At 44.4% G+C, this 12507-nt stretch overlaps 1 protein-coding gene across 1 annotated transcript in view; it reads right to left on the bottom strand.

Moving 5' to 3' along the window:
• Nucleotides 1-2448: 2448 nt before the first annotated feature.
• Nucleotides 2449-12507, bottom strand: part of SLC25A33 (solute carrier family 25 member 33) — a 33608-nt gene continuing 23549 nt past the window's right edge. Inside the window, exons 3-7 of the mRNA XM_055419509.2 lie at nt 12246-12323; nt 10192-10292; nt 7677-7743; nt 4145-4425; nt 2449-2948 (exon numbers count right to left, since the gene is read on the bottom strand). Coding sequence (XP_055275484.1) covers nt 2749-2948; nt 4145-4425; nt 7677-7743; nt 10192-10292; nt 12246-12323 — 727 coding nt within the window. The 3' untranslated portion in view covers nt 2449-2748. The remainder of the gene's footprint in view (nt 2949-4144; nt 4426-7676; nt 7744-10191; nt 10293-12245; nt 12324-12507) is intronic.

Below are 12507 nucleotides of genomic sequence, written 5' to 3'. Positions count from 1 at the left end.
AGAAATTAAGTAGCACCTCACAAACTGCTTGGCACAAAAACAGGTAAGCGATGGGTAAGCCACAGGACTACTGAAAAATGGTGACATCTCCATGATTAAGCTTGTGGAGAAGAGAGCAGTCAATCATGGCATTTTTCCATTAGCAGCTCAGTGGTATTTCCCACCTTAAAATCCAATAACCCCTTTAGAGAGAAAGCACTGCTTTTTCCCTGCTTGGTCTCTCCCTGTTTGTACTCCTGGTACTCAACATTTCTTTCATTTCAATGCCCTGGTTCAGCAACAAGCAGAGAACTAAAGGATGTCAGCTCAACATCAAATTTACCACTTCAAGAATGTGTGAGAATTACCTCCAAAAATTCTCATACCCACCTAGTGGATATTAAGCAACCTAACTTTTTTCTAAAAAAAATTAATTTTGGCTGTGCTAGCTAGGTCTTTGATGCTGCATGGGCTTTCTCTAATTGCGGTGAGTGGGCAGTGCTCTCTCATTGAGGTGTTAGGGCTTCTCTTGTTGCAGAACAAGGGCTTGAGAGCACAGGCTCAGTAGGTGTGGCAAATGGGCTTAGCTGCCCTAAGACATGTGGAATCCTCTCGGATTAGGGATCAAACCCACATCTCCTGCATTGGCAGGTGGATTCTTAACCACTGGACCACCAGGGAAGTCCGAAACCTAACTTTTAACCTATTAAACTCTTGAAAAATTCAGACTTTCATGCATGCAAAGGGTTTCATTCAAGCTGCTTCGGTCAGGTCCAACTCTTCTGCAACCCTGCAGACTGTAGCCTGCCAGGCTCCTCCGTCTGTGGGATTCTCCAGGCAAGAATATTGCAATGGGCTGCCATTTCCTCCTCCAGGGGGTCTTCCCAACCCAGGGATCAAACCTGCGTCTCCTGCATTGCAGGTGGATTCTTTACTGCTGAGCCACCAGGGAAGCCCCCCTTAGATTTTCATATGAATATTAAAATAGGAAGATGTTGCTCAGTTAAATGAGCTTCTGGAATAGAAATCTCTTTGCTGTCAAGCACTACAGAGCTTGACTAAAGTCATTTATTTTTATTTTCATTTAGTGTTGACAGTTGGAGCAAATTATACTAGAGGGCTCAGAAACACCAACCAACCTCCTTTTTGACCAAAAGTGAACAAGTTAACTCAACTGTATTTCAATTTGAAAATATCCTCCTCTCATCCCTACCAGAACATCTGCCACTGAAACTGAAGCTACAAGGTATCCATGATTAGAATCAATTATCCTTCTAAATATTCAGGTTGAAAAATAACCTTACTGTATAATACATACAGACTGCAGTGACAGGGCTAATGGGAAGATTGTACACTGATCTTACCTGCCTTCTCTCTTACTATCTTATTAAAGTTCCTTTATAAATGGGGGCAGAGCCAGGGGTGGTTTAAATCTCTGGTAATTTCTCATTTCCAGGACTTTTAACCTTGTACTAGGGTATTTCAGCATTACCAGTGCCTCCTATCAGGATAAAAGGGGACTCTCTTGGAGGAGCAGGAAGTCAATCCTGCACCCTGCCCCTCTTCTCCAGTGGTGGAGCCCCCAAAACAGGACTGAAGACCCCAGAGGGCAGGTCTGCTGCTCACTAGCCACGTTCCACACTCAGCCAACTAGGGAGGCGCCTAACGCTCTCACAAGTTAGCTGGGCTTGAATAGGCTGAACCTGGGGAAATACATCCAGGGGCAAGGAAGTTGGTAAACTGTCCTTTAGAACTCTTGCCTTTGGCACTTCCCTGGTGGTCCACTGGTTAAGACTCCAAGCTTCCAATGCAGGGGGAATGGGTTTGTTCTCTGGTCAGGGAACTAAGATCCCACATGTTGTGCGGTATGGCCAAAATAATATAAACTCTTGCCTTTGGTTCAGACTGGGAACAGAGGATAACTTCTGGGAAAGGTTTATGGATGCTTAGTTGCTCAGTCGTGTCCGACTCTGTGTGACGCTATGGACTGAAGCCCGCCAGGCTCCTCTGTCCATGGGATTCTCCCAGTCAATACTGGAGTGGGTTGCCTTTTCCTCCTCCAGGGGATCTTCCCAACATAGGGATCAGACCTGAGTCTTCTGTGTCTCCTGCACTGGCAGGTGGGTTCTTTACCACTAAGCTACCTGGGAAAAGGTTTATAGTTTAAAATATTTAGTGTCAGGAAGTTGTATTTATTTTTTTTTTACCTTGGCAGCTGGAGAGCTCAGATGATCAATCTGTAGGAGATCTAGAAATGAAGAAAGGAGACCAGCTGGGAGGTATGTCCTGGTCTGCCCAGTGCCACCAAGCTGTGACATTTCTTACTTTTCCATCAGAGCAGGACCTAACATATTAGGAAACAACTGTACTTTACTTTTAGTTTTTCTCTGTGTTTCTAAGCTTATGCTTAACTGAGGTCGTTCGCTACAGTTTACCAGAAGGTAGACATAAAAGAGGACACAAGCCAAATTCATACGGAAATTAAATACCGTGATTTAATTTACTGGCTGCTTAATCCTGTATTAAGTTAAAAAAACAAAACAAACACAAACACCAACCAAAAGTAGTTATAATTAACTGTTAACGTTAATGAATTTAAACCTTCCAGAAAGCATGAATCCAAAAGGAAATGTCCAACAGGTGATGCAAGCCAGATATTCTATGGCTTTCCTGTTTCGGTCTCAAACATTCTACATGTCAATGGAAAAAAAAAACCTCTCTAGGGTTTCTCAGTTTTATTCTTCTAGAGCACAGTTTTCTGGCCTGTTACTAAGCATGGTCTTCTAACAGGTACACAATTAACTCGTAGGTAGACAACACAATGGCAGTGTTTGGTATCTGCCGGATGAGCTGGGCAAAGAGTCCTCTATAAAAGGCCAGGTAACCTTCTTCCCGGAAGACCAGCCGAGCAGTTTGGATGAAAGACTTGTACTTTGTGCCCTCCTCCCGGAGCCGCGTCCTGATGACTTCTGCGGAAAGAAACACGCATTTCAGGATATGGACAAACTGTACTTCCGAATGGTGTCTGGAGAGAAGGCAAAGCACACAGCATTATACACGTTAATGTGCAACTATGGCTCTTTGCCATCTCAGCTCTGTTTAGATGGGGCAGCCACACAGACCATGAAGAGTTCTTTTCAGAACATTTTCTAACTCTAGGAATTGGTCAATTGTCCCAAGACTTATGTATACTTCTAAGGGGTAAGAGTGCCAAATAACTTCTAAAGGATTAGAAAAATAAAAGTTTCATTTGAATGAGACAATTTTAAGACAGTTTATCGTTTTCTACTCTTAAGTAAACACTGTCACTTCCCTGGAGGTCTAATTTATATTAAGTATAGTGAGTGGTATCTCCAACAAGGCTTTCTTCCCATGTACTCCCCAACTTTCTCCTCCTACTAGGATCCTTCTCCATTCCATTCAGCTTGAAAAACCACCTCCTCCTTTCTCAGAGTCTTGCCCACCTGGCCCGGCCTCACCCTGGCCCCTGCGGCATGACACCTGGCACTGCCCATCAAGCGGACTTCAGGGCATGTGATGTGGGAAGTGGCAGACCCCCTCCCTGAGAGCCTGTGGGGCTGCTAGGTGCCCCAGCACATGACGGGAACTCAATGACCTGTTACAAGTTGGCCGTGTGCAATGCCACAGCTGACAGTGCAGCAGGCGTTGGAAAACAAAACCTGTTTTTCATGGCACAATAAACTGAGCTGTTTATTTTAAAAAGTAGTTCAGTAGAACATGAGGTCTATCATGAATTCCTTACAAAATAAACTTACCCAAAGTAGCTTTCCTCAGCACTCCATTCAAGGTGGAAACCGAGAGAATTTTTTTTCTTAAAAGCTTGGCTCCCATATCATTTTTTTTAAAGTTGAGGAATTTTAAACAAAATCCAGATTTTTTTGTTTCTTTGAAAACATCAGATGTTCCACAACACAGGACTCACATTCTGCCGAGTGCTGGCCACAATCAGGTGGAGCCAAGGAAAGCAGAGCTCCCACCGCCCGCGTGACCTGCACACATGAGCTGAAGCTGGCTGTACTGGGACTCAGCTACCTTGCATCACCCGCAGGTACCTGCATCTCCATTTGAACCCCAGAGGCCTGGAAGAGGCACTAACACACACCAATGGCCACTGGACCGCACTGGAAGGCCAGGCAGGACCTACCGTGGGGGTAAGCGACACAGGAGGCGCATCCCTTAGAAATAGCAGCAGCTGCCATGAGTCCAAAAAAATTTGTGGAATTTTTCTCAGTTCCATTTGTAGAAGAGGCTAACGGAGCTTCTTTCAGATACTTCTTTAAACTTTCATAAATAGCAAAACAGATGATGGTTTCCGAAATCCCAGCATACGAGGCAGTTAATCCCCTGTAGAAGCCGCGGATGCCTTCCGTCTGGTAAACGTAGCGGGCACACTGGAGCGTGTTCATCTGCTTGGAGCCTCGCACTCTGCACAAAGGAGACCAGTGACAGGCCGTGATGACACGTGCTGAGGAGCCCGCCTGCTGCCCCGAGTCTCAAGGGTGATAAAGGGAAAGGACATGGGGAGGCGCCACAGTCCTCCTTGGTCTGGGGTTGGCTGAGTCCTGTCCACTGTGAGGCCAGGTCCATCAGCTATGTGGGGCCACAGGCCCATAGGATGGCACGAGCATCTGTCCCAACTCGCAGACAAGTGCTCAGAGTCTCTGATCCACCTTTGGGAAGAGCTAGATGGAAGGTGTTCACCAAAGAGGAAAATATGACTGTAATAGAATCAAAACCATCCATGTGTCTAAACATGTGGATGGATGGTACACAGACTAGATGAAAAGAGTCTTGAAGGCAGTAAGACACGGGGAAGTGCTTAAAGTGGAGAGCAAGATGAAATTCCATGTAAAGTACAATTATGATACAAACATGCTTTAAGGAAACTCTGAAGGAAAATCCGCCAAGAATCTCACTGGCTGGCAAGTTTAAGTGCTCTTTGTTACCACTGTAGCCTCCAAATGCTGTTATTTTGACTCTATTCTTTCTTTTATGGGTTTACCTATCTGGCTGCACTGGATCTTAGTTGCGGCATGCAGGATCTTTAATTGCAGCACGTGAGATCTCAGTTCTGGACCACAGATTTGAAACCAGACCCCCTGCATCAGGATCTCAGAGTCTTAGCCACTGGACCACCAGGGAAGTCCCTCCATTATTCCCACATTTGTAAAATTATAAACACGGAAGAAACTATACAATAACTAAAAGGCCTTCAGCTTGGATGCTCCTGCCCCCACGACAGGAGTTTTCATGAACTGCTTGGATACACACAGAATCCCAGGACTGGACAGCGTTCACACTGCGTGCCATCGGAGACCCTCCTGTGGGGGAGCAGATCAGTGTACTGGGTTCCCCACTCCTGCCCCCTGCCTGGAATGGCCTTTGTAATGCAAACGCAGGCACCCCTCCCGTTTACCAGACCTCTATGTCTTGGCACTACCGGGGTTTCTGGGCTGGACAGTTCTCTGCTGGGGGTGGTCCTATGTGTTGTAGAGTATCCAGCAGTCTCCCTGGTCTCTATGCACTAGATAGAGAGACAAATATCCAGATGCTGCCACACATCCCCTACGGACAGCACCCTGGAATCCCTGCTCTAATAGCTCTACACTGCCTCCAAATACAGCCCACCGAGTCCAAGCTCCCGTTCCTCCCCAGGGCTTTTAAGGATGCGGCTTCTCCAGCCTTATCTCCCCGTACCTCCCTCCTTCCCCAGCACATTCACATGCACGACACACCCCTTCTTTCTGCTGCTCAGAATGAACAAAGCTTCACTGTCTCCAAATCTGCTGCACACCCGAGTCTCTGCCTGAGGCACCTTCACTGCCAGTGCCCACTGGGCTCCTAGGCATAGGGAGACATCCCTGCCACAAGAGTCCCTCCCTGGCTGCCTCCCTGCACGTCCCACGCAGACTGCATAAGGGACCCCCCCGAGGGTCCTGGAGCACTGCTGGCCCCTTCTCCCACCAGCCTATAATTCTCTGTATTTTCTGTGAAGCTGTGAGCTTTGGGAAGTCAGGGCTTGTGTCTTATTCTCGGCTGTTTCTGCTGCCACTGGCGCAGAGGAATACATGCAACAAATCCTCATTGTTGAGGGCTCTGTCAAGAGAACCCACCCAAACACAGCTTTAAAATGTCCTGAGCACAGGTCATTACCAGGCAAATTTTAACAAATGCACATAAAGAAGGCTCTCAGCTGACCCATGCGTTTATCCCCTGCTAAACAGAAGTGATGTGAGGACACTGTGTGCACACTTGGAAGGAACTGCCCAAAGGTTCTAGGAAGGGATTGGTCAGGAGGTCGCAGGACAGGAGGTTCTTGAGGGTTCTATTCCTGGTGAGGAAGGCAGATTCAAGGAGACCGAAGCAAGAGACCACGTGACATTGTCTGAAAACTGCCAAGGACATTGAAGGCTAAGCTGAGAAGTTAGGATTTGACCCTGACAGTAACTGACATTCATTGAAGGCTTCTGAGCAAGATTATCTCTTCTAAATGATTAGACCTGGTACATTTTAGAACGGACAGGGAATGTCAAAGACCCACTTCAGAGGCTACCCGGGTCATTGGAGAGAAAAGCAAAGGCAGAGCCCACCTCCATTTCTAGGTGGAGCTCTTGCTTGCTCTCTCCCCTCCTTTCTCTACAGGTAGCTTAAGGTTAGACTGGACTAGATGGAAGTTTCCAGCGCCCCACACACATTTCTAGGCAACCTAGTAACAAAAGGGTACTTAGAATCCTATCAGAAAACATTGTTTATCATCATCACTGACTTGAAATCACAGTAGTTACCGGGACATTCCTTGATCTTGTTATTTAATATACTAGAGAAGTATATTAATATATTGTAACTTTAAAAAACACTGATAATTGTATTTCAATAATTGGTTTTCATTGCTTTTAGAAAGATCATTCTAGGGCTTTCCTGGTGGTACAGGAGTTAAGAATCTGCAGGGGACATGGGTTCCATCCCTGATCCAGGAAGATTCCACATGCAACTAAGGGGCAACTAAGCCTTCGAGCCACAACTCCTGAGTCTGTGTGCCTAGAGCCCGTGCTCCAACAAGAGGTGCCACTGTAATGAGAAGTCCAAGCACCCCCGCTCACTGCAACTACAGAAAGCCCACTTGCAGCACTGAAGACCCAGTGGAAAAAAGAGAGAGAAAAAATCATTCTAAAAAGTGCCTGTAGGCTTCACTAGAGACTGCCAAAGAACCCAGAGCATAAGAAATGTTAAGAATTCCTGGCTACAGTTTTGGGGGAGAAATACAGGATATTTGAGGGCCTTGGGAGACTAAAATGCCCCTTCTGAGGCTTTGGGCGCTGCTGTTCTGGCATCTTCCCAAAAGAGAGGTCATTTAGAGCACAGTTCACAGCACTCCACCTGGGGGTGGGGTCTCCCAGGAGCAGAGACCCAGGACTACCCCTGGGATCAGGGGCCACGCCTGAGCGAACTCCTGACATCCCCTTGTGTGTTATTTCTGCTGGCCTGTCTCCCCCTGGGGCTTGGCAGTATAAACCTCAACACAAGAGAAGTTTCTACATATGTTTATATGCAGATAAAACAAAGATGGGGATGGTTAAGGATGCTACAGGTCTCACTCTACAGCTGGAACTGGCGGAAGAAAAGAAACCCCTAAGAATTTAAGTCTTACATTAAGGACGGAACAAGTAAAAACTTACTTCCGTTCTAGCTGCATCCGGGTTTTAACCATCCATATAGGGTTCATTAAGGAATTCGTGACAAAAGCTGGAAAAAAAAAAAGAAAAACACAAATAGAAAATGTTATCACCGAACAGATCCAATGCTTATTAAAGCCATGTCTTCCATATGATAAACCTTGAAATCAGGCTTTCAATGGCTTAATAATAAAAATGGTAAGAAGCAGTTCCATTTCCACACAACAGATGGAAAATATAATCCCTTAAAATGTAACATGCATCGGTAATGCTGAACTAAAGTAAATCTCAATTTTCTAGAGCCCGGTCCATGGACAGAGGAGCCTGGAGAGTCGAAAGGGTCACAAAGAGGAGGATGCAACTGAGTATGACCACCAGTGCTTCCAGACTCTAGTTGGCGCTGCTGGTTTTCCTGTTAGTGTGATCCCTATGGTGGTAAATATGAAACTATTCTAAAACTCAATTGAAAGCATCAGGTCCAGAAATAATTTGTTTTAAAGAAATGATGATCTAATCCAAAAGAATACCTTATATTTAACTTAAAATAGAAGAAACTAAATCTCCATTTACCTGAATCCAAACTTAGACATTATGATACCTGACTGATCATTTTAGGAAATTGACATTTTAAGACTGGTCTGCCTATAGGAACCATCTTTAAGTCTTCTCTATCTTAATGTTGTTAATTACTCTACACCAACCAAAAAAGCAGCAGTATCGTGTATCACTGACCTGACACACAGCAAGTCCTCTGGAATATGTCATCCCCTCCAGTCTAAATAGATTGATTAGATAATATGACTCTAGACATGCTTCAGTCGTGTCCGACTCTTTTTGACCCTATGGACCCTGCCAGGCTCCTCTGTCCATGGGATTCTCCAGGCAAGAATACTGGAGTGGGTTGCCATGTCGTTCTCCAGGGGATCTTCCCGACCCAGAGATCAAACCTGCACCTCTTACATCTACCTATACTGGCAAGCAGGTTCTTAATCATTAGTGCAACGTGGGAAGACCCACGCAGATAGTCCATAGATCAACAGGACCTACTGTACTGCATGGGAAACGATATTTAGTATCTTGTAATAGACCATAAGAAACTGAATCACTCTGTTGTATACCTGAAACTAACACAGCTTTGTAAATCAACTACACCTGCATTACAAAAAAAGAAAAAAAAAGGCTACCAGGAAGGAGGGGGAAAACCAATTACAGCAACATTAGCTCCTTGAAACAGCAAATTAAAGATTATTAAAAAAAAAATTTCCCTTCAGGTCTATTTTATTTACCAAGGGTTTCTCTAAGTTAATTTGTCAAAAGTTGCAAAACCGGTGCACAGCTTTTAGTTTATGGCTAACTCACTGTTGGCTGAGGCAGTGAGGCCCCACCTCTTCTTAACTCCACACTCCATCCCTTTGACCTCCCTGCCAGCTCCATATCCTGTAAACACCTTTCTTGTGAAGCATCTCTGCTAATGTCATTTTCCATCTGGGATCCAAAAATTATCTGTAACTATTCAGATGAATTCCTAGTACTATAATTTGGAGGAACAGGAACAAAATGTATGCATACAATTTAGACGTCAGCAGAGGGTGGAAATTTTTCATAAAATGTCAATTCTCTAAAATACCTATTTAAACAGATATAAAATTTATATGGAAAATGGCATGGCTTTCTCACAGCAATCTATAACTGACATATTTCTGCCAAGTATTTCCTTTCCTGGGAGAAACATCCTGTTGTGAATTTTCTATGGTAGGTGAAATGATTCCCTCAAAAAAGAACAGAAACGACACCTGACCTATCACCAACCCTGCTGAACAAACCCCATTACAAGCCCCGAGCCCTCATCACAGAATCCAGCTGCTAAGGACGACTGTACACAGGGTGTGCTAGACACCTGGGAAGAAGCCACAGGAAAAGCAGCTCACAGTTTAGAAAATAATGTAATAGAAAGACATGAAAACACATTAATATTCCTTTAAAAGATACATCACACTAGCCAACAGCAAGCATGAGAATATGTCAATCTTAAGGGAGAATAAATGGAAGCAAGTTACAAGCTGTTCTCAAATACTCTGCTGCTGCTAAGTCACTTCAGTCGTGTCCGACTCTGTGTGACCCCATAGACGGAAGCCCACCAGGCTCCCCCGTCCCTGGGATTCTCCAGACAAGAACACTGGAGTGGGTTGCCATTTCCTTCTCCAATGTGTGAAACTGAAAAGTGAAAGTGAAGTCGCTCAGTCGTGTCCGACCCTTAGCGACCCCACGGACTGCAGCCTACCAGGCTCCTCCATCCATGGGATTTTCTAGGCAAGAGTACTGGAGTGGCTTGCCATTGCCTTCTCCGGTTTGCCTCAAATACTCAGATTTTATCAATTCTAACATAAAGTTTCAGAAAAATAAGTTTAGGTGCAAAAGAAGCAGAGAGCTAATTTTTAACTCCTGGAAAGAGGCTTTCTGGCACAATGCATGCTTTAGGGAGCTGAGACATTCATGAGCACTCACTGGTGAAACACACCTGCAGAACCAGCTGAGAAAATGTGCACGATGTTGCTGTTTGGCACGAAGACGCCATTGAACTGTTCTTTGGCTTTGGAGTAGCAGGCGAAGTACACAGCCCTGTCAGAGCAAAGAAAGAACACGGTCAGGACACCTTGGGACACTGGCTCCATGCAACCTCTGACAAATTCAGGAATATGGGGAAGAGGTTAATAGGTAACCTCAAGCTTAACCTCATCTGGGCTCAAACCAAAACCTGCTGTCCTCAAAACAAGCTCCTGCTTGTCCCTCCAGAAAGTAGTCTGTGATGAAGGAAGTGCCCTAAATAACTGAGCAAGATGAGGTTTTGATAGTATACATATGAAGTCCATTTACATTCTTCATCCTGGATAAATGCCAATCCTTTTAAGCACCAACATATATTGTAACTGTTAAACTTTATAATACATTTCCAACGCTTATCACATGTGTCCTGCCTTACACCATAACGAGTATGTCACATGTAATTTGAACTTTTTTCCTGATGACTCAGGATCACATAGGAACATGTAGGCTGGCTCACGTTTCCATAAAGGGCTCCCTCCACTGATGCGCTCCCTATCCCAGAACGGGACCACTGGAGGGGTGGAACCCGCTCCCACCCCACCCCAGCTCTCGTCTCCTCTGCCCATCAGCTTTCCCCTCGTCTGTCTCCTCTCAGATCTGGACTGAGGAGCAGAGCCTGCTTGTGGTTTTCCCTGCTCTTCACCAGCAAAGCCAGGGAAAATGGCATTCTTTTTTGCAAGCTGGCCAATGGATCAATTATAGAATGTATTTTTCAACCTCGGATGCTGACTACTTATCTCATATGATTGTGTTATAAAACTGTCTTTTGTTTTTTCCCTAGGTCCCAGCTGTTCTAAATGGGTGTGGTGGCCAAGACTCTATATCAGACTGACAGGCATTACCAAGTTAAGCACTGTCCACAAGTAGAATGACTTTGTGTTCTTCATCAACTACATATATGCAGCATGTCTGTGTTCTCTTAATAATGCATGCCCCATATAATCTCACAGGCTAGTACTTCCTTTATTTTCAATAGATTACACACACACAAGCTACGGAATTCTAAAGGAACAAAAAGGTTTAATAAGAATCTGCATATTTATGATATCTTCAGGAAATCTGTATATGAACTGGAGCACTGACCTGTAAGAATTCAAGAAGCTTTTAGTTTTCACTTCATATAAAATGACATTCTTATTTTTGTTATAAAGATTCTCCTTAAAGTCCGTTGTATATGTCGATTCATGGAAGTGTCCTAGCAGTCACACCCAACTCCCCTTTCCAGAAGGCAATTTCTAGAAACAATTTCTTACCTACTTTTCAGAGACACACTGCCCCCACCCCTCCACATGCAGACACAGTCATCCTTTCATATCCACACGTGTGCATCCTCTGCATCAGTCCTGCCCAACAGAACTTCTTGCGGAGCTGGAAAAGCTCTACGCCTACGGTCCCCTAAGCAGGAGCCACTAGCCACATGTGAACGTTAGGTATCTGAAATGTGGCTGGTGAGACCAAGGAATTGAATTTTTAACTTTAATTAATTCAAGTAGCCCCATGTGACCAGTGGCTATTGTATTGGGACAGTGCAGCTCGATGTATTCAAATAATGGGGATTTTTAAAAATACGTAAAGTAAAACCTAGAAGCCTTTAAAATTCCTTCAGATGAAGGCTTCCAAATGCAAATTCTGATGTGGGTCTGCGATCCTGTCATTTAAATCAGCTCTTCGGTGATGCCACTGCTGCTGACCACACACCACACTCAGTAGGAGCAAACAGAGAAAGTTCTAGGTGATGGGAGCAAATAATTTTCAACTTAAGAATACAACAACCAAGAACCTCTTTCTAACACACACACATTGAAAGACATACCAGCAATTAACACTATTTCTATACATCAGATGCATTTAGGAATCTCACATAGAAAAATAAACTAGTCATCTAGCAGTACTGCCCCTTTGGTTAAGAAAGGACTTGGTATATTACATACTGTATGTTGTGGGCTAGCTGAAAGGTTCAATGCTTACCTTGATGGTGCAACTCCAACCAAATTTGGACCCAAGCCTCTAAAAAGTGACTTTGGTCCCTCCTTCTCCAAGATTGACCTGAATAATAAGAAAAGATGTATCTTTAAAATCCTTAGGCAAGGGCTATGCAAAATGATAAGGGGTCAATCTTCACATTAGCTCCTTGAATAAAGAACAGAATGTTTACAAAACCCCTGAGGTCTTATCTGATAATATTACAATACAGAATCAGAAGACTGAAGAATACTGCCTTCATTCAGTT

Source organism: Moschus berezovskii, chromosome 17, assembly GCF_049115385.1.
Source record: "Moschus berezovskii isolate FMDL1 chromosome 17, NW_MosBer_1.0, whole genome shotgun sequence".
NCBI classification, from domain to species: domain Eukaryota; kingdom Metazoa; phylum Chordata; class Mammalia; order Artiodactyla; family Moschidae; genus Moschus; species Moschus berezovskii.
The sequence above is the reverse complement of the archived record's forward strand: the minus strand, read 5'-3'. Positions and strand labels throughout refer to the sequence as shown.